Source organism: Pogona vitticeps, chromosome 4, assembly GCF_051106095.1.
Source record: "Pogona vitticeps strain Pit_001003342236 chromosome 4, PviZW2.1, whole genome shotgun sequence".
Lineage (NCBI taxonomy): Eukaryota > Metazoa > Chordata > Lepidosauria > Squamata > Agamidae > Pogona > Pogona vitticeps.
Genome location: NC_135786.1, coordinates 10,713,857 through 10,736,685, shown reverse-complemented (window position 1 = coordinate 10,736,685; position 22,829 = coordinate 10,713,857). Strand labels below are relative to the sequence as shown.

General features: G+C 42.1%; 1 protein-coding gene across 4 annotated transcripts in view; it reads right to left on the bottom strand.

Moving 5' to 3' along the window:
• LAMA5 (laminin subunit alpha 5) overlaps positions 1-22,829 on the bottom strand; it is a 200,949-nt gene that overhangs the window by 38,189 nt on the left and 139,931 nt on the right. For 3 of the 4 annotated variants that reach the window (XM_072996767.2, XM_072996763.2, XM_072996764.2), the window contains exons 27-41: positions 19,740-19,900; positions 18,728-18,836; positions 17,431-17,528; positions 15,591-15,792; positions 15,342-15,468; positions 14,078-14,217; positions 12,272-12,387; positions 11,566-11,777; positions 9,712-9,916; positions 8,157-8,301; positions 5,256-5,396; positions 3,886-4,047; positions 2,403-2,504; positions 2,222-2,305; positions 409-639 (exon numbers count right to left, since the gene is read on the bottom strand). In XM_072996767.2, coding sequence (XP_072852868.2) covers positions 409-639; positions 2,222-2,305; positions 2,403-2,504; positions 3,886-4,047; positions 5,256-5,396; positions 8,157-8,301; positions 9,712-9,916; positions 11,566-11,777; positions 12,272-12,387; positions 14,078-14,217; positions 15,342-15,468; positions 15,591-15,792; positions 17,431-17,528; positions 18,728-18,836; positions 19,740-19,900 — 2,235 coding nt within the window. The remainder of the gene's footprint in view (positions 1-408; positions 640-2,221; positions 2,306-2,402; positions 2,505-3,885; positions 4,048-5,255; positions 5,397-8,156; positions 8,302-9,711; positions 9,917-11,565; positions 11,778-12,271; positions 12,388-14,077; positions 14,218-15,341; positions 15,469-15,590; positions 15,793-17,430; positions 17,529-18,727; positions 18,837-19,739; positions 19,901-22,829) is intronic. The other variant, XM_072996765.2, reaches the window with a different exon arrangement.

Sequence of the window (22,829 nt, the reverse complement as noted above, 5' to 3'; positions counted from 1 at the left end):
AAGGGCCTCCCTCAGGAGACCTGAGTACAAATTCCCACTTGGATAGGAAAGCTGACTTGGGGACCTCAGCCCACGTTGGCCCCCCAGAATTGTTGTGAAGATTAAAGTGGGGAAGAAGTGACTCATGTGCATCACCTCAGATGACAGACAGGATATGAATGTAGACACATAGATACATGTAACAAATGACTATGTGAAAACGACGACATTTGGATGACATCCTGCAGCTCAGAGCTTGGAAAAGCTATCTCTTCTACTTTTTCAGACTACCACTCCGAGATTCCCAGCAGCCATGGTGGCCGGGGGGATTCAGTCAAAAACGTGACATCTCTGGCCTCTTGTCCACCTGTGCAGCATTAGCAAAGTGTGACTGCTTTGTGGATATCCAGGTAGAGTCAATTTTCTCACCTGGCAGGAATCTCCCTTATAATTGGCTGGACACATGCAGAGCTCCACATTACTGGCCCGAAGGCCTCCACCCATTTCAGTTGCTCTCTCCAGTGTCGCTCGATGAAGGGACACAGATGAAGAAATCTGGGAGAAGAGAGCACGGATCTGCAGCTGCTCCAAATTAGCCAGAACCATCATAAGCTCTTCCCTGGAGACAGGGTTGTGTGTTTCAGTGTGCCTGAAGTTATCCTAGGGGGAAAAAAGAGAGCTGCGTTGCAACATGAACAGACCTGTGGAACTATGAACTTGATTACACCAAGAAAATTTTGCATTGAAGCCTTAGGTTACAACTGAGCTATATAACACTAGATAACAATCTGTTTAAGGCATGTCCCTATCATACTTTACCTTGCATTTAATAGAAATTCTAGTTCAAAAATAGTGTCACCTAAGCTTATAAACATATGGGCTTCATTATGAGCTGCAATTAACACAGGAACCATAGCTGCCATGTCTCAAACCAACATTGAGAAAGCAGTTTTACCAATTTCGGTTCAACAGCAACTGTGCAAAGTCTAAATCAGGATTCCCCATCCATGCACCTTCCAGACATTTCAGATTCCGAATCTGATCAACCTCAGATGGCAGTGCCAAATGTTAAAGCAGTGGTTCTTAACCTTTGTTACTTGGATGTTTTTGAACTGCAACTCCCAGAAACCCCAGCCAGCACAGTTGGTGGTGAAGGCTTCTGGGAGTTGCAGTCCAAAACTCCTGTGTAACCCAAGGTTAAGAACCAGTGTATTAGAGCACTATAGTCCAAAACATTTGAAAGATACTAGGTTGTAGAAGGCAGGTCAAAATGCCCAGTGCTGCTGAAGGGTGAAGCGGAGAGGTCCTCCCTGTCTGAGAGCTGTTTTCACCATACATCAGCTTGAGCAGAACATGGCCTTACATGCCATAGCTGGCATCACTTGTAAGACAAAACAGGTAACGGTGACCCATGAAGATAGTTCAAGATAGTAAGTCCTTCATAAATGCCAGGATACATACTTTGCTTTTATGAGGAACAATAACTACTTATTGCTGCTGCTGAAACACAAGCAATTCCTTGAAGAAAAGGGTCTAGATAGGTCCACAGACTCTCTCCTTCTGGTAAACAGTTCATAAAACTCTTTTCATGCAACGTCATTTGGATGGCTAATACTGATTAGGCACACAATCCGTGCTGACGCAGACATTTGCTTCCAAAACCGTTGATCAGTCTAGGACAATGTGTTTGTTGCTCAGTTCTTCATGACCAACCATTTAGGGACATGCAAACCCTTCAAAATACTGAGTTTGCTTATGATTCAAAGCTTAACACTTCCCTGCAGACACGGGAAATGTCGCAGAAAATGGCCTTTGAAAACACTTAGCTGGTTTCCTGTCATGGATTTTCTGATAGCAACTAGCCCAGGGGGTCACTTTCTGACGTCTCCAACAAGCCTCTCCTGAAAAACTGTTATCCAATAAAATATTAATATTCTACATTAAAATACCAAAGTTAGTCTTTAAGGCACTATGTGTTTTTGTCTTCCGTTTCGTTTCTTTGAATTTTGCCTGATATGGACTGCAAATGTTTGTCTAAAAAGGGCCATCATCCTACTCCTGGGGCTGCAATACACCTTCAGGTTAAACTCAAACATGTTTCCGGATTCAAAAGCAAATACCCCATAAACAAAATTCCCAGCTGCAATCATCCACCAACCCACAACAACCAAAGATGTTTTTCAGGAGACTTCGATGTTCTAGAGGCCTAACCACCTCCGTGGTGTTGTCAATCAAAACTGACCTCCAAAAGTTGGAGCTGCCCTTCATGGACTTCCCCAGGTACAGGATAGGAGCCCTCCAGAAACATAATGCTCATTTGGTTTCCCTAGGAAAGAGCAGATGACAGAGACGGGACTGAATGGAAGCACAGTGTGATGAAATTCCATTTAGCCTTAAATAAAGAAGGGCAATTTGAACAGTACCTTAAGAATGACATCAGGTCGGGATTCCAAGGGTATGAACACATCACCCCTTCGGGTGTCCGAGTGCAATCCATAGCGCAAGAAGCCACCATAGGTAGAAACCTACAATTGGAACCAGACCATGACCGTTTATACTTAGGAAGTTGAATATGTATCCCCAACAACCCAGAATCAAGTCTCCAGACCAAAATTAATTTCAATTTAGAATTATCTCTACAAAACATTGCAATTCCTAAAAAGTGGATTATTCAGGATGGCTTAAATGGTTTAGTTTATATCTGCTGTTCTTCAGATTTCAGTGTGGTTAAACTCAAAGTCAAAAAGAATTACAGGTAGCTAAACAAACTGTCTCCACTTCCCAGGTACATTTTCAAAACTAAGATGAAAAGAACATTCCTCAGATTGGTTCTTATTTTTCATCCTTCCAAAAACAACAACAAATGTTTGGGGCACAGTGCATATATCTCCCAGTTCTGCTCCTATCATGTGTTTCTGCTGTCAAAGGGTCTAACTCTTAATAGGACACAGAATAGAACTCCATCTGAAGCACTCTTCGAAGTGCCCCACTGAATTTCAGCAGTAGGTTGCACTATTACAAGGGGTGGAGGCAAATTAAACATGTGATTTCCTGGTTGCAACAGAACATAACAGAACAAAACATTTTCTTTAACAGCTTGTACTCCTTTACTGCCAGGATTCAGCAGCAAAAAAATTTTAAATGGTTTTCGTGATTTGCCACCTACGTTTGGCAGCAAACTTCTACAATGCATTTGGAGCAAGTAAAATGCTTGCTTTAACTTCCCTCTACACATACATTGTTGCAGAATTTTGCTATGTGTCTGCAGCAGCTGCTAGGGAGATAAAACTCAGCATCTAACTGGCCAGAGTTGTCCATTTCTGGATGGACAGGTGGGGAAGAGTTATATGTTTTGCTTTTGTTTTTCTGTTTAATATGAACATACTATTTTTATGATGGAACAATTAGTAGGAAAACAAAGTTTGTGAATGCATACCCAGTTGTTTCTAAAAACTCCAAGTTTTGTGTGTGTATATCTTTGAGAGAGAGAGAATCTGTTAAATCATCAATTCTCTCAGATTTGGATGTAGTTTACAATCTGCTCTAAATTTCTGAAAACTCCAAAAGACTTCAGAGTAATGCCCACTCATATGGACTCTCCTATATGTAAAGCTCTCTGAAAATCTACTGAAACACAGTAGTGTTCTGAAACATACATGCTTCAGAACTAAATATTCTGGAGTTTCCAGTGTTTTGTATCAGCAATTTGTAGACAACACACAGAAGTGTCAGGTATCTCCCCAGACTGTCTGCAAAATGGCTGGAGTTTATAATCACATGTCAAATATGGAACAGCAAACCCCCCAAAACTAGAACAGTTAAAATATATGATACTAAGCATTCTAAATCAGGTCTCAGAAATGTATAAGGATCCTACTGGCTCCAACCAATTTCATTGTCACTTACCTGGTCTCCAAGGTATGAGCTGGGAGCATGCCAGTAGAGTTCCTGGAAAGCCTCGGGAAAATTCCGGAGATCAGCACGAACAAGCTCATCTTCCAAGCTGACGAAGATGGGAGTTTCCTGGCGCTCTCCACTCAGCAAAGTCCACCCACCCATGTCTATGAACTAGAACACAAATTAAGAAATGCCTCTGAAATCTTGCAGATGCAAATATAGACATGTAAGACTAGCCAGATTTCTTGAAAGCCTTTTAGGAAGCTATGGTAAATCATGGCTATAAGGCTCATCTCTCTGCCAATATTAATACTGGGCCCAGTTATTTACAATACGTGCAATGGGATGGCATATGTCTCTAATAGAGCATAACAGGCTGGTGTTAAGGAGTTGGCAAAATATACGAAGTGAGTAGATTGTTCAGTAAAATATGCAAGATCCCAGTCACCAGGTTTAGTCCATTCAGATTATGCTTTTCTTGCTCTATGACTGAGGTGGTTTAATCCTTGTGGATAAACTGGGATTCAAAAGCATTTCTATGGAAATAGGTCCATCTGAAAACCATGGTATTTAGTATGGCATAAAGCACGATGGACATCTGGGCTGTAGGAGTACCTGCCATGCTCAGTCCCATCTCATATAGCACATGGCACCCTTGCGGAAGTGATCCTCTCAGGCTTCCTTAAGAGTGATCTGTCCCTTCCCCACCATTCAATATTGCACTAAATGAGAAGGAAGATATTACCTGAGAGGGAATGCAGCTTACAGCAGAAAAAAAGTAATCTGCAACAGTATTAAAGTGGACAGGAACTGTATCTCTGGTTAGATCTTTGATATTTCAATTCTCTTTTAGATCCACAGTTGTGGCATATTCCACAGAGGATGCACTCCAACTTTTGCAAATAGTACGCCACTAAATACCAGCGGCTGAGAGGCAAGAGAAGTGCTGCCTCTTGGGTCCTGCTGATCAGCCTCCCTAAAGGATCTCGTCCAGTGATGGAAACAAGATGCTAGATTAGCCACTGATTAAATGGCAAATTGTTGGCGTCCAGTGGGTAGAGACAAGGTCACCATCCCACTACCCACCCCCTGGAAGTAATTTGCATCCTCTGCCACCGCCACTATACCTCTCTGAACAAAGCCCATTATATTTATTTAGGAAGCTAAGCGGGCTTTGGCTTGGCCGGTAAATGAATAGGAGAACATCAGGGACTTCCAGAAAGGGCAAGGAAGGAATTTTGTTTTAGATGCCTGAGAGCTATTGCCGGAGTTTACATACAAGGCCGAGCTAGATGGAACAATGGTCTGACTCAGCAAAAGGCAACTTCTTAAATTCCTGCTACAACTGCCATTCCCAAAGCCTCAACTCATGCATTCACCTCCACACGGTACTTCTCAGCGCTGTGACAGCGATCTGTCGCTCCAAAGCAGAAACATTTAGTGCAGCCTTTTGGATTGCTGGCATCCAGAGAGAAGGTCCCCAGGTGGCACTGGTCACATCTTGGACCTTCCACATTTTCCTATAATTTAAAACAGATAAAAAGAAGTGTTCATCTTTCTTCACTTGCCTACTGAGTGGAAGAGAAAAGAGGGGAAAAAACAGATGGTGAAATTTGTTGGGTGTTTTTATACCAAGGAGTTCAAGATGGTCATTTTGGATGGCCTCAAGTATATATGGGTAAAAACTGTACTATGCTGCAGTGTATTGTTACTGAGAAGCTTAACAATGAAAGCTTTTAGGTATGTATTTTGTTGGCTTTACTCGGGCACCTTCTCCAATACATTTTAATATTCCAGAAGAACTGTATGAGTAAAGGACATACAGCAGTTGAGGTCAAAATGATTCTACCAGTGCTATGCAAACTGCTAGTATCTGATATATTGATGTTTCACAACCTGTGTATCCATAATATACTGAAATATACTTAAAATTAATAGGAATAACACTAACAAGTATGCAAACATGGGGCTCTAAATATAAGCATCTTTCTGACTCTCAAGACATCATTCCTTGCCAAGCAAGCCATAAGCGTAACTTAAATTGATAAACTGAAAGTCGGAAGTGTTCGGAACTCCAAACAGATCAGCGGATTAAAGAGCTACCAACTATCCTTTGTGGTTTCTTTGATTCCAGCAACCTCTACAAACCTCTACCTCTTCGGCATATGTAATACTTAATTAGCTAACCAAAGTTCAATCAAGATAGATAGGGAAGATGTCTGCCTGCCTCTGAAGCTAGGTCACTGAAACATTCTTCTTTTATAGGGTAGAGGAACGGGATACAAATGAGAACATGGATAAATCCAAATTCATTGTCTCCTTTGTATCCCATGCCTGCACTCTATAAAGATCCTCAAATTCAATCCCTCTATGAGGAAAATGATCCATGGGGAAGGATCCACACAAAAGCAGTTTGATTCAGGCAGGTTTTCTGCATATTAGTTCATGTGCTGCTGAAGAGATTAACCCAGTGTGCTCTGGCTAGATCTTTTATTGTTGTACTTTCCATTATGCATTTAAGTGGTGCCTCGCTTAACGAGCGCACCGTTTAACGACGAACCCGCATAGTGACGTGTTTTTTGCGATCGCTAATGCGATCGCATTGCAATGTTTAGATAGGCTAAACATCGCATTGCAATGATCGGTAAGTGTTTCGCTTAGCGATCTTCGCATTGCGATGTTTAGAAAACAGCTGATCGGCGTTTCCAAAATGGCCACCAGGTGCAGAAAATGGCTGCCCGCAGCATTTTCGCGCCCTGCCCTCGCTTACTGGGCAGCGAAAATGGCGGCTGGATGGGGGAATCTTCGCTTACCGGTGAGTTTTTCCCCAATAGGAACGCATTAAACTCCGTCCCTATGAGTTCCCCCCCTGCGCATAGCGACGAATCCGGATAGCGACGTTAATCCTGGAACGGATTAACGTCGCTATGTGGGGCACCACTGTATTTGCTTTCCCATCATGGTTTAATCACGATTTCGTTCTTAATGTATACTTTGCAATAGTTAGCTGCCATTAATACCATTTTTGGTAGAAAAGAAGAAAGTAGATTTAATGAAGGTATTTGTGCTTCTTTGACAGGGACTGGACTTACTGATCCATAGGCTCCCATCCAGGTCTACAGTTCTAAGATTAAGATTGATTGATTGATTAAGCACAGTGCATGAAAGAAAGAAAGAAAGAAAGAAAGAAAGAAAGAAAGAAAGAAAGAAAGAAAGAAAGACATCCTTTCATGTTTATAATCAGCATTTTTTTTCTTTTTCCCCCCAGTGGAAAAGTCTTCTTCTTTATCATAGGGAGATGGAATTAGGAGATGCTATGAACAGAACGTGGAATTTTTCTTGCTGTATGAATCAGGTACAATCAATCCACATTGCCCTGAAATGTTTCTTTGCTTTCTAAGGTCTTTCCTGCTCTGCAGAATTTTACAAGTCAAGTTTGCACAGCATTGTCTTAGAAGGCTTTTACTACCATTATATCAGATGGTGTCACCATTGAGTTGCTGTTGAACTAAAGTCAAAACCAAGGTTCAGAGTGATACCTTATCTGAAAATAAAAAGACTGAAGGTTTGTTTTTCCAATGCTGCTCTCAAGCACAGGTCAGTGTGGATTTACCTGTTTGCAAAGCTTCCCTGCAAACATGACCCAGCCTTCAGTTGTGTCTTGGGCTTGAATTTCCATCCTCACAATAACTGTTATAATTTTGCCCAAGATTCTGGGATCAAGGCAAATCACATTCCATGACCAAGAATTTTACTTCAATACTTTTTTTTGTTACTTTGCTATGCAGAGAGAGCCATTTTCTAGCATTAAGTCCTTCAGTGGAGTTCCACTATTCAATTTCAGTTCATTGCTACCAGTCAGTAAAACACGAGACATGCTGCCTAATGGACTACCCCATTATCTCAGAGAATAACCAAGTAGTGACATGACATCACAACTGCAAATAATTTTATGCCTTTTGATACTACAGTAGGGTCTTGACTTGAGAACTTAATCCATATTGGAAGGTAGTTCTCAAGTCAAAAAGTCTGTAAGTCAAGTCTCCATTGACCTACAGTGCATTGAAAACCGATTAATCCCGTAACAGGCCGTTTTTGTTCCATTTTGGTTTTTTTCTGGTCTGTAAGTCAATTCTCAGGCTGCAAGTCAAACCTAAATTTTGCGGCCAGAGAAGTCTGTAACTCAAAAAGTCTGTAAGTCAAGCCGTGTAAGTCAAGGGTCCACTGTTCTGGGTATTGAAAACATCACAATTCTTTAATAAATTCCTAAGCAGACTGACCTTACAGTGGCACTGTCCAGTAACCGGATCACAGACACTCGGCTTGGTCCCTGCCTGGTGGCAGTCACACTTCCTGCAGTCTGGGTATCCGTAATAGCCTGGTGCGCAAAGATCACACTGACGTCCTATTATGTTGGGCTTGCACCTGGAAGAGACAAGTTTCATGGGTTTCCTTCCATGTCAGCTTCTAACTCATGTTGAATTAACACAACTGAATGGAAGTGCCGTATTTGGCAGCTTTACGAAACTCATAATAAAGCAATGATGATGACATCTCCAACAGACAAAATAAAAAGCAACTTTGACACTTAAGAGCCACACCTCAAAATTCCTGAATCTGAACAAGAAGTAGCAATATTAAAAATGTATCCAAACGAAACTAAACTAGATGCAGACAAGACGGAGCTGCTGCTGGTGAGCAGAAAGTCAGATTCGGGAACTGGGATTCAACCTGTTCTAGAAGGGGTTGAACTCCACCTGAAAGATCAAGTTTGCAGTCTGGGAGAGATACTTGACTCAGTACTGTTGCTGGAACCCAAAAGGTAGCAGTGGCAAGGTGTACCTTTGCACAGCATCTTTCCTGAGTTGACCTCAGCGTCTGCTACTGACAGGTATAATGCATCAAAAACTGGATGCTCCATGCAGCTACTATAAATAAGCTGCCCTTGCAAATATACAACAATGAAGAATACAAGTCCTTTACATATAGAATAGAAAGGTTTTCATTTTAATGCATGCCTAGTGTGTCCTATTAGTGCCCTGTTTAAGGTAATGCATTGCAAACTATATTATTTTTTTTAAACCTTCAATATTTGTATTATTTGTATTATTTTATCCCTACTAAAACAGCTAGTAGAGATAAAATAAAACAAAGTGTATCCAGAATTTGGTGAAGTTCTAGGGGAAGCACAGAACCTTGGTAAGGTTTTGCATCTCTAGAAGCAACCACAGGTTTATTTGCTCTCTAAAAAGATGACAAGGGTTCTCAATTAAAAAAAAAATAAGGAAAGAAGTGCAGCAGCCAGTAAGTACAAGCAGATGCAGAACACACACATTTGAAATGAAGAACTATGCTGAATGAGGAGGCAACACACTATTTTTCAGATGAACAGAATCAAGGGACAGCCAAGTAGGTAAGGAAATCTACTTTTTGCAAAATAAAATATACAAATTATGCTCAGAGCTCAGCCAACTAGGGTGCTCAGAGGCATCAGAACATAACTACTATGTTCTGTGGTTAATACTATATGAATCATTGACAATCATACTGTTGTTTTTGGTTGGCAAAAGAATTACAGTCTTGGTACAGCCCAGCGCACCATCAATGATATATAAACTCATGTTCTTTAAAAACTAGGACAATCTGTTGCAGAATTACGCAGAGAAAGGAGAGAACAACATGTGGTCTTGCTCAGAGTCTACACTCTCATTTAACATTTACTTTGGTGGTGATTACTGGAGTTCCCCAACCACTGGGTTTCACTTGACAAAGCGTAATACCACGAAGAGGTACAGAGATGCTGCTTATCTGGTTGCCATGGCCAGTATTACCCACCTGCACTGTCCACTGTCTGCATTACAACCTGGCTCCAGCTGATCTTGGATCCCAGGACTGGAACAATTGCAGTCCTCACAGCCGACCAGCGGGTGGCAGCCAAAGGTCTGGGGCTCACAGACTGTACACTCCGGTTTAATGGTGCGCGGTGGACAGATGCACTGCCCGGTCAGTTCATCACACAGGCGTATTCCACAGCCACAGGCTGCAAGGAAAACAAGGGAGTGTGAAGCACTAGGAGAAGACAGAGTGACCAGCACACAAGCAAGGTGCATGGACTCTTGTGTGTGCGTGTGAGCTCCAACCAGTAAATTTAAGTTTCAAAAAAAAAAGGTTAAGGAAATAATAGCTGCTCTGCTGAATTCCTCTTCTCGCTGTACAAAAGTCAGTGAAGAAAAGATTAGCGGAGTATTCCTTCATTTGGGACTTCTAAATGTAAGAAGCATCTTGCTCCTCAGACTGTCTAAAAATGAGGTGGGGTGTCAGTTCTGGTACGAGCAACTAGAAAAAAACAGCCTGGTATACTGCCGATTAAAGGAAGGAATGTGGCGAGACTACATTCTTACATAGGTAGACCACTGACAGCTGATTTATGAGTTGTTCTTGTTCCAAAATCTGTAATGTTCACAAATGCAATGCACAAAAGCGGCAATTGAATCACTGTACATTTTGGGGGGGAAATCAGGATAAGACCATATGGTCCTCAGCACAATAGAAATGAAGGAACAGGTGATACCTTTATTGGACCATTATGAAAATAAAACAAAAAAAGCACATTTTTTGGTGATAATTCATTTTTCTCAGGCTGTGCAGCAAGTTCTCGTGGGTTGTTCAAAAATTATATGCTTTTATCGAATTCCCAAAGTCTCATGGCCAATGTAGAGGCCAGGTGTAACTTCTTAGATGGAAACACTTGCACTGTGTGTGTAGGTTTCAAACTCCTCCTTAGCCAGTATTTTTGAATTTATCACCCATTTCTTAAACAAAGAGAAACCAAACACGCTGAACCCCCCTCATTTCCTCCTTCTACCTTCTTTTGAAACACAAAGACTTTCTATTTGGCTAGGGAAACAAGGTGACCCAGACACATGGCAAGCCTCCATTAGAGTTGGGATTAAAACTCTTTTTAAAAAAACTTAAACCATTAGGAACAGCCACTTATAGCCAAACTGAAGCCAAATCAATAGTTTTACTTGGTGGATGCTTTTCTTAGCATGCAGTATATGGCCTCTACATTGCTCATGATGCTTTGGGGCTTTAATAAAAACATGTAATTTTGGAACTACCTACAAGAACTAGGTGCACCGCCTGAGGATGATGAATTATCAAAAGCTCACTTTATTTTTTTTTTGTTTTATTTTCTTACTGGTACAAAAAAGGTATCACCTGTTCCTGTGTTTGTATTGCAAATTTTGGGATAATGTTTTCATTCCATATGAGAGGTTTACAATGAATTCTCCTGTATGAAGAATCATTTAAGAAAGTGTGGTGGAATTCACATGCCATGTAAGTATGCACAGACAGCATACTGTTTTAGCTACATTTTTTCCCTTGAGAAGTTCACATTAATCTGTACTATCTTCCATGAATATAATTCTAAACATTACGGTGCTGGAAAAAGTATCATCTTCAAAATCAGTTTTTAGAATGCTTCTGAAAAAGTATGTCAACAAAAATCATAACTCAGTATAATGCTTTCTTCTCATTTCAGCAATCGTACAAATCCAAAGATATGTGAGGAGGGAAATCTAAAAAAATCCCCTAATGAGGCATGCAAATCCCATTGTGTTAGACCATGCAGATCAGCCTTGACTGACATAGCTTCCCTCCCACCCCACAGAAATAAAGACTCACGTCTACAGTTGGGGAAACCCCAGTATCCAGTGGCACAACGGGAGCAGTCTCGCCCAATGACATTTGATTTGCAAGCACACTGGCCACCAAACGGCTCACACTGGCTTCGGATGGCACCTGCCTCGTGGCAGTGGCAAGGTTTGGCTCCATTGTTGTAAAAAAGAGAGATCGAGATGGCAGAGTCCTGGCAGAACTTGGACGATGTTACAGGGCTGCAGAGAGATGGGCAAAGATTTGCATGGGGTCTCACGGGAGTAGACTGTAGATTTCATTGATAAATTAAAATACACAGTCTATCCGACTTTGCAATTTCTTTGCACAGTTAGAAAGCTAGAAGCAGGGAGAAATGAAGTCTGAGAGTCTGAGAGCAATAAGAAGTTAGTTTACCCTGATTACGCAACAATAGTCATAATTTTCATCTAGGCAGCCAAGTTCTACACCTAGAGAATACACAGAATTGCCGAAACAAAGGATGGCTGAAAAAACTGGAAATTAAGGACAGGCATTACTTAAGAAAGTAAAGGAACTTTATAAAGGAGTTTTAAAATGCAACTGCATTGAACATGCTAGACAATTTAGTTTCAGATCAACACTCAGAACTGCTACTAATATTTTGGTTAAATAAAATTCCAGATGTATCAAACTCCACAGAGAACAAGAAAGATATTAGGTTCCCTTGTTTAAGGGATTGCATTTTGAATCTCACTTGATATAGAAGCCATTGACTCCACAGGTGCTGATGAAATCATAAGATTTGTCCAAGGGCTCCTCTGAAAGGTAGCTAGAGCCGTAACTGTCTTCAGGAACGACAAGGACATAATCCTGCAATTAGGCAAACAAATTCAAACGGTAAATAAATGCTCCCTTACAACTTTGCCACCTGGGTAAAAGCAATAACGATTTCCAATAAAAAAATTTCTGACTGTATCTAGAGATTAGCAATTTACTGCACTGTTTACAATTGGAGGGAAAGGTAAGCATCTGACAAAAATGTAAGCATAGGGAGGCATCAGACACATACATGCAACACGCCACATTGGATACCAGCAACAGAGGTACTGGGCACCACACATCAAAGGGCAGCAACAAGTAGTAGTGTCGTTTGCAGCACCACCTCAGAACAGATGAGGACAACATGGATTTTCCTCCATAGATTCAAACTTGTTTGGCTGGGTGAGCACTTAAAATATTTTTCAAATGAGTTCAGTAAAGTAATAATATTCAGTAATAGTAATAATTCTTTTAGACCAGATGGACAGGGTATAAATCAAACAAACAAACAAACAAACAAATAAAATGTTTAAAGGCCAAGAAACGTATTTTTTACTTTCATTTATTTTTACTTTTAAGAACTTTGGTATTAGAGTTTTATTCTCTGCCTTTTGATTGTGCCTTTTAAGGCTATAAGATCCTATATTTGTGGACTGAATATGATTTAAGTTCTTGTCTGTAACTGTGATAGCTAAAGGGTTTTTTTTCTTAAATTCTGCCTGCAGCTTTTCACAACTTGCAAGAATGGATTCCTGTTCTAAGTATTTACACCTACAGTTTTTCACAGCTGTAAGACTAATTTCTATCTAGCTGAACTGGACCTGTAACTTTTCTTAAAGTTACCGGTTTTCAACAACATTGCTTGGAATTATTCCAGCACTGAAACTCAAATGAACTTTTATTTGATTGGAAGTTGTTACCTGTTTTCCTACTAGAATGAACCCTTTCAGGGATAAATGGCAGCTACTATGAACACATGCTTCTGATTTTTCCTAGAGGTCTCTAAAGATCTATAGGGCTCTTAGGAGAGGCATCAGACTTTCTGACTTGACACCGGGATTATTCAATTTTCCATTTATGAGCCCCACTAACTGTCCATGCCAGTATGGTTTTTGTATGTAACGAAGAAGCTTGTGCTCCCCATTTCTTTCAATTATTCATACCATGCTATTCTGTGTCTTGCAAAGTACAATGATTAGATGGAACCAAGACTTGGTCTAGGGATGAGCAATCAGCAACACTTTAGCCATATATGGCCCCCAGGCTGTTCTCCTGAAAAATAGGTTAGGCATATGCCAGAGTGATGTGTCTCCCAGGATCCCACTCATTGTAGAGGAACAGGGATTAGGACAAAAGGAAGGCAGAGGAAGAGGAAGAGAAAGAGGGTGTTGTCATGCTTCTTTATACATCTTGTCCTATCCACTTGCTAGCTTCAACTTTCCCCCGTGAGCACATGAAAAATGCCCCTCATCAATATACGTAGAAAGGTTGAACAGCCATGCTTGCCTGCCTTCCATTTGCAAGGCAATTCCAACTTCACCTACAAAACAGAATGCTGCAAAGTGTCCTGAAGTTTTGTTAGAAGAGGAAAGGGCTTAATAACTCCCTGAATGGTTGTCAGAAAGATTTACATTCTACTTAGCATACAAACTGCGGAGAATATATTTGAATTTTTTTTATTATTAGTCGCTACAGTTAATCCTCAAATATGTAACAAGAGATTTTTAAGACAGGAACATACCAACCAAAGATGTCGGTCCTCTGGTACACGAATGATCACACTCAGATCATTGTCTGTAACATCCAGGACAATCTGGTTCTCTGCAACCACGAGACTCCGGCAGCCATATCCGTGTGGGCAGAAAGTAGCATTAGCTTGTCCTAAAAATCCAGAAGGTACAGGCCAACTTTTAAGCTTATATTGTTTCACTTTCATATATTATCCACATTTCCCTATGGCAGCAGTCACTTCTTGCAATCTTTATATTCAACAGGAAACTTAACAAAAACCAGCAGAACTAATGTCATCTATCTATGCAGCTGTCTCCAAGCCACTAAGGCTTATGCCACACTAAACCCGATCCATCTTTAAGATTCCAACCAAAACTTTGTTCAGTCCTCAAGACTCTTTTGTGTATGCTTTCTGTGCTGCAGACAGTGTAGGAAATGTTCCTCTTCTGTCGGGCTATTTCAAGATACAGTGGGGTCTCGACTTACGAACTTAATCCGTATTGGAAGGCGGTTCGTGGGTCGAAAAGTTCGTAGGACGACTCTGCATTTCCCATAGGAATGCATTGAAAACCATTTAATCCGTATCTGCTCTTTTCCGTCCATAGAAACTAATGGGAAACTAATGGGAAACGCCTTCTGCCACTAGATGGGGATTTTTTTTTTTCCTTAGGTCAAGAAAAGTTCAGGAAAGGATGGGGGAGGCAGGGAACAGTTTTAAAAGCACTTTTGAAATCTTTTTTTTTTCAACGAAGCCAATTTTAAAGCATGTTTTAAAACATGTTGTGCTGATTTTTTCAGCACAAAGACACACAGGCAAGCTTTTTAGGTGCTGAGCAAGCCTCCCCAAGCCTCTTCAAAGCCAGCCGATCAGCTGTTAGGCGGGGAGAGGAGGGGGCAGGAGCAGAGAAAAGCACAGAATGGCTGCCAGGCTCCCTGCTGGGTGTCGGCTTTTAGCTGTTTGCTGCTCTTTTTCCTGCAGTTTGGGGGCTACCAAGGCCTGGTAAGTGACTCTTTTATTTATTTCTAAGTTTCTGACCCTTTTTCCCCCTCCAGAAGCCTCTAAGGGGAAGGAGGGGGCACTTTTTCCCTGTTCGTAACTCGAGGGAAGTTCGTATGTCGAGTCCTTCTTTCCCTATCGGGCAGGTTCGTAAGTCGAAAAGTTCGTATGTAGAACTGTTTGTAAGTCAAGACCCCGCTGTACAATTCAGTTCATTCTTAAAAACTATTTAACCACCCGATAAAAGAGCTCTGTCACAAATCTGATGTCCACTTACCTTGCCAAATCCGTCCACCATTGATCAACACTTCCACAGGGAATGTTGGGTGACTGGGCTGGTAGCAGTGCAGAATAAAGGCATAGCGTCCTAGACTCTGGATGTACCCATTTAATATAATGGCAGTCTAAAAACAAAACACAAGGGGCATAATCCAAATATTACTCTTTATTTTGTTATTTGGGCCAGCACCTTCTGTTCCTCTGGCTCAGGATGGGGTCTGGAGCTTCCCAGACTGGGAATACCTACCTGGGGTGCTTTTAGCAGAGTAAGCTCTGCAGAAGAATCTAACAAAGTTGGAGGCCGTAGTGATGATGGGTGCGGGATCCCTGCTGGGGGGACACTAAAGGCATGAATCAGGGGGAAGCCTGGAGCGAGTGGCAGGATTTGCCCTTCTTCAAGGACAATTGACTGTGAAACCTTCTGATACCTTGACGGGACACAGGAACTACTGTTGGGAAAAAAATGCTAAGTTTATTTCCTTTTAATGTTATTATATTAAAACATAAACCAAACCAAAACCATTTGTACATTGCATCACAATAATTAATTCTCTTAAAAATATTACTTCGCCCGTGCAACCTTTACCCTTGGGCTAGGGTCACTTTTGATATTCTTACATTTCATTCCACCCCATTTTTCTCCAGAAACATATTGATTCTTCTCTTGGCATATACCCTTCCCTTTCTTAAACACATATTCCAGAAATAAATTCCATATATATTTTTAAAAGCCATTGCTTTTTGATAAGCCTCTTCTTAATTTCATTTCACAAGTCAGTTTATCATTCATTGCCATAGCCCACATTTCTCTGTACCATTCCTCAATATTAATTTTGTTCTCATTCTTCTTATTCTTTGCAAATAATAACTTTGCTGCTGTAAACATTATAAGAATTGTTGTTGTGGGGTTTTTTGGGGGCTCTTTGGCCATGTTCTGAAGGTTATTCATGGGAAAGAATTCATCTTTGAATTGATTGCATTGATTTTATTAGAGCTGCATCTGCCAGCTCTTTAGCATCCATTAATAATCAGAATGTCTCCTATCTCCCATTGTCGGAATCCTTCTTCTTCTATGCAACAGTACAACATTTCAGCTCTCATAGCCCGGGGAAAATTCTGGGGAGAAGACCGATAGTCGTGTGAAAAAGAAAATACACCCTCTTTGAAGTTCTATGGTTTTACCTATTGGGACATAAGAAAAACCACCTGGTCCTTAGTAGGTCTGAAAATGAGGTAAACACAACCTCAGATGAACAACAACACATGACATACTACACCGTGTCAAAATGGAGAAGTCATGTGTGGGAAAACTGAGTATACTTTGTGAGTTAATAGCTTGTAGAATCACATTTAGCAGCAACAACTTAATCATTTTCTTTATGACTTTATCAGTCTCTGACAATAGTGTTGGAGGAATTTCGGCCCACTCCATATACATTGACTGCATATGGAAGAGCAGGAGTTTATAAAGGCAAGAAAATGATCTGAAACTTTGAACCATTTCTCTGTGAGGAAAGGTTTCAACACTTGGGACTTCTTAGATTGGGTGGGGGTGGGGAGTGCATAAAGCAGGAGGAACATGTCTAAATATACAGTCTATGAAATTTATGCATGATGTGAAGAAATGTCCACAGGGAGAATTTTACCACCCTCCTTTCACAGTAATAGAATTTGGGCGGATCATAGAATCATAGCATAATGGAGCTGGAAGGGGCTTGTAAGGCCATCAAGGCCAACCTCCTGCTCAGTGCAGGAATCCAAATCAAAGCAGATCTGACAGATGATTGTCCAGTTTTCCCTTTAATGCCTCCAGTGTTGGAGAACTCATCACCTCCCAAAGTAACTGGTTCCATTGTTGTACTGCTCTAACAGTTAAGATGTTTTCCCTGATATTCCCAAAATCTAGCTTCCTGTAACTTGAGCCCATTGTTACATCTTCTGCCCTCTAGGATGATAAATAATAGGATCCTCCCCCTCCCCTGAATGACTACTTCCAAGTATTTGAAAAGTGCTAACATATCCCCCCACAGTCTTCTTTTTTCAAGGCTAAAAATGTCCAGTTCTTTCAGTGTTTTCAATGGATTTACCTGTTCGGTGAGAATATTCCATGGGTGCTAATGCAATGTACCTTTGGCTCCACAAATTCCATAGTGAACTGTTCATAAGGGATTAGATATACTTTGTACTAAAAGTAAAGAGGAAGGAAAGAAGTGAAAATCACTGTTGTTTTTCCCTAGTAGGAAAATCTAAACCAGTACAAATATTTTTTGTAAAACTTTTTTAAAAATGTGCTTTGCTGATCTGTTGATCACAATAAAGATCTCTCTCCTTTTAAATCCTTTAGACCAGATTATAACTCTCATTTGAAATTTATGCTCTAAACGTCAGAGGCGCGGACAAAAGCTACACTGTATCCCTGCAATAGGTGTTAAAGTGCTTATACAAAAATGATACTTGCATTAGCAATTGGTCAATATTAGCTTGCCCCTGTGGATATTAGTGGCAAATATTAGCAAGCTTCAGAGACCTTTGCCTTTATTTTCAATTAATCAGACACAGGCCAACTAAGAAGCCAGGTTTGCCTTTTCATAATATATGTATTTCTAATGAACGTTCTAGTAAAGGATTAATTGCCAATGAGGTGTTGTTGTTTTTTAATTAAATTCAGCATTTAGTTGTTTCCTTGAAACTAAAGCTACATAAATTTGATGCAAACTAGAATATGAGCTAAACTATAGTATAGTGTTTCCCAAGATGGGGGTCGTGACCTCCCAAGGGGTCACAAAGTGTTTTCTCAGGGGTTACAAGTGACTTTATATATGTGTCCTAGCCCTTGTTAAACCATTTCTTCCTTGACCCTTCACAGCAGGATATTAAAGTTAGTGTGTATGTGTATGTATAAGAAACATGCCCTTTGGAGAGGAGAGAGAAGCCTCTACTTTCTGAGAAGGGATTACTTTACACCAATTAAAAATGCCTTATGCAAATGTGGGGGAGGGTGTTGGAGGTTACTTGAATATTATAAAAGGGGGTCGTGACCTGAAAAAGGTTGGGAACCACTGCTGTAGTAGAAGAGAGAAACCAACTCCCTTCTAAGTAAGGAAAGTGTGGGAAGAATAAGTGGAAGTAGGAGCAATGGGAAAGAACGTTTCAAGTATGTTGATTTCTCCAGTGCAGAAGTCATTTTTCACGGTGACTGCTTTCAGGGAGCAAAGGAAAACTTTTTCTACTATTGGACTTAGGTTGGAAGTCAAGAATCCATTTCACATCTCATCTTAGTTCCTTGCATCAAATTCGGGGTCCAAAGTTCTGTCTCTAAACATAGCTCTCCCTCTACCATGGAATATTTACGCTCCTTGGACACACTCTGCTTCAAAGGCTTACCAGGAAGAAATGGGCCCGATCGGCAGTGAATCGAATCGTAGCATCTGTGCCCAATTCAAAAGCTGCCAAGCGATTTACTGAGTCTAAGGCTATCCCACGACAAAGGAAACTGCAAGACAAAAGCGTTGGTCAAGCTCAAGGATGTCGTTAATTCTGCCAAATAAGTTTTTTTCCCTTCCCTTTGTGGCTCTAATATGGTGCCCTTATAACCTTTTGAATCACGTTTGTGAGTAATGGCAGGGGATGCTTCCTAAGGATATCCCGGGGACTCGTTTCCTATTGTTAAGGTCAGAGTCTGAACACAAGATTTGCAGAAAGACGTTCCCAGACAATGTCATCCATCTGTCACTTATAAACACTGTCTGGCTGTTTAAGTTGGGCACCAGAACTCAGGATGTTCACACTATTTTCATCTCAGCCATGCCCTGTTCTGAGGATGCAGTCTCTTGGCCTGAATTTCTGGCACTGACATGTACTGTACTGAGAATCCAAATAGTTCCTGCCCGTCACCCGACTGCAGTAAATCCTAACACAGTCTTACCCACTGAGTGGAAAAAGTGCATTAAACACATACGAATTCACCGCTTCTCCGGGCCAACAAAAGTGATACCATATAGAGACCTTCTAGTCTGATTGCTGAGATCACTGTCGTGCTGAGAATTACTAAGATTTCTAAGATTTATTTCCCCCCACAGAGCCTCCAGCAGAAACCATAAGAAGAATGCTGTGGCCCTAATCTCTCCCACTCTTTTGATATGCCTGTTTTGAAGCAGAAAATAGGTCAGTAATGCCCGACAGATCCTATTTTTAGTTGTACCGTAACTGAGAAAGTTTAAGCAGTTATTCTCAGTTTAGGAAGGGCTACTACAAATTCATAAACTTACACCTAAAATATAAAGAGAAAAAGGAAATGGCAGAAAGGATGTTTTCACAGACTGTGCAATATATAAAGAATGGGATACATTCCACTTTTAGGTACCCATTTTCTCATTTCTTATACCTGGAAACATACCTGTACTTGCAAGTGTATAAACCAAGAGTGCCCTGCTGAACCGCAAGCTGTGGTGAGTTCACTGCTACATGGATTGTCTGCGGAGCATCTTCATTGGCATATCCCACCAGAACTATGTATCTCCCTGGCTGAGATACAGCAACCCGCAGCTGTACTTCGATCTACACACAGGAAAATGCAGGGTTAACAATATAAACACCACTAAACTGGTCTCAGAATTTGTCTTATTTTAAAAAACAGCAGATGTAAAGGGGATTGTACCAGCAACTCCTCCCTTCATTCTCCATCATTGAGTGACTTGTTTTCTCGATCAGGAGAGATAGGAAAGCTCAACAGACAGCCAACTGCACAGGTACAGTAGATGTGCTTGCACATAGCACCTTTAATCTGTGTGTCTGCAGAAGGACTATGCCCAGGTCTAGATGTCTAGACATTTTCTTTGAAACACAATCTATAGGAGGTCATACACCAGTTACTTCTTTACATGGTATCTTCCTCCAGGTACTGTACATCTTTTTCAAAGACTTTTGGTGGGGGAAGAGCCACAGAAGACATGAAAATTTAACTGAAATGCATGTAACTTTTGCATCAAAAATAATGTCCAGAAGCAGAATGGACATTAATTTCCAGCTCAAAAATGTTTGCTGACTTTGAATCCAGGGCAATGTGAATGTTTCCATGTAATCCACTCCAAAGATACTGATGTGGAAGGTAAAGATGTGTCTGAATCAGTGGAACGGTAGAATCCTATATTTATTTATTTATTTATTTATTTATTTGATTTATATGCCGCCCACTCTACCCAAAGGTCTCTGGGCGGCTCACAACAACCAAAATTCAATGCAGTAAAACAAAATGATTAAAATACAGTTAAAATACAATTAAAATACAATTAAAAAATACAATTAAAATTGCCATCATTAAGACCCACAGTTAATGTTATTTCAATTAAAAGCCTTCTGGAACAGGAAGGTTTTGACCTGGCGCCGAAATATCATCAGTGTCGGCGCCAGGCGAATTTCAGTTGGGAGGGCGTTCCATAGTCTGGGGGCAGCTGCCGAGAAGGCCCTTTGTCTACAAGCCATCCCTCTTACCTCCTTGAGGGATGGCTCTTTCAAAAGGGCCCCCTGTATAGATCTTAACTGCCGGGTAGGCTCATATGGAAGGAGGCGGTCCTTCAAGTATCCAGGGCCCAAGCCGTTTAGGGCTTTATATGTCAAAACAAGCACTTTGAATTGGGCCCGGACAGCAACTGGTAACCAGTGTAAATTATACAGAATCGGCTTGATGTGCTCTCTGGCGGCCCCACCACTCACCAGCCGCGCAGCTCGATTCTGGACCAGTTGCAGTCGCCGGACCGTCTTCAAAGGCAGCCCCACGTAGAGCGCATTGCAATAATCAATACGAGATGTTACCAGTGCATGTGTAACTGTCATGAGACTCCGCTCGTCCAGGTAGGGCCGTAGCTGGTATAATTTCCGCAGCTGGATGAAGGCGCCCCTGGCCACCGAGTCCACCTGGGCTTCCAGTGTTAGACTGGGGTCCAGGAGCACCCCCAAGCTGCGGACCCTGTCCCTTAGGGGGAGTGTAACCCCATTCAGGACAGGGAAGTGGCCCTCCAACCTGTCCGGCGAAGCACCCACTAACAGCACTTCCGTCTTGTCTGGATTGAGTTTCAATTTATTAACCCTCATCCAGTCCATTATCAGGTCCAGACACGAGTTCAGCACAGAAACCGCCTCACCTGGATTGGTGGAAAACGAGAGGTAGAGCTGAGTGTCGTCAGCATATTGCTGACTCCTCAGCCCAAACCTCCTGATGACCTCTCCCAGCGGTTTCATGTAGATGTTAAACAGCATGGGGGACAGTATCGAGCCCTGAGGAACCCCATGACATAAATGCCATGGGGCAGAGCAACTGTCCCCCAGCACCACCCTCTGGATACGGTCAGCTAGGAAGGAGCGGAACCACCGTAAAACAGTGCCCCCAACTCCTAACCCAGCCAGCCTATCCAGAAGGACACCATGGTCGATGGTGTCGAAAGCCGCTGAGAGGTCCAGGAGTATCTACAGGGTCACACTCCCCCTGTCTCTCTCCCGGCAAAGGTCATCATACAGGGCGACCAAGGCTGTCTCTGTACCAAAACCCGGCCTGAAACCCGATTGAAATGGATCCAGAAAATCCGTTTCATCCAGCAGCGCCTGGAGTTGCCCGGCCACAACCCGCTCCAACACCTTGCCCAAATAAGGGAGGTTCGCCACTGGTCGGTAGTTGACCACCAGCCTTGGGTCCAGGTTAGGCTTTTTAAGGAGTGGTCGAATTACCGCCTCTTTCAAGGCGGTAGGGACCACTCCCTCTCTCAGAGAGGCGTTCACGGCCTCCTGGACCCAAGTGCGAACCCCCCTGGCAGATCTTCCAATTAGCCAAGATGGGCAAGGGTCGAGCGGCGTGGTAGTAGAACGGACAGATCCAAGCACCCTGTCCACATCCTCGGGTCTCAACAATTGAAACTCATCCATTAAAGTTTGACCTAAGCACGGCACACTGGACACATCTTCCGATTTTGCAGTAACAGTGGAGTCCAGCCCACTGCGAATCTGAGTGATTTTTTCCTCAAAATGAATAGCAAACTCATCACAGCGAGCTGATGAGCAGTCCGGGACCTCCACCGGGTTTCCTGGTTGAAGAAGATCCCGGACCACCCGAAACAGCTCTGCTGGACGACATTCTGAGGAAGCAATACGGCTGGAGAAATATTGCCGTTTCGCCAGCCGTATTGCCACGAAATAGGCCCGATAATGGGCTCTAAGTCGTGTTCGATCGGATTCCCAGCGGGACTTCCTCCACCTGCGCTCTAGCCGTCTCCCCTCTTGCTTCATCGCCCGCAGTTCAGAAGTATACCAGGGAGCTGTCTGGGCTCGGCGAGCAGGGAGAGGGCGCTTAGGCGCAATCGTGTCAACCGCCCGGGTCATCTCTCTATTCCATAGGGTGACCTGAGCTTCGACAGGAGCGCCAACCATATCAGACGGATACTCCCCCAGAGCATTCAGGAAACCATCCGGATCCATTAGTCTCTGGGGGCGGATCATC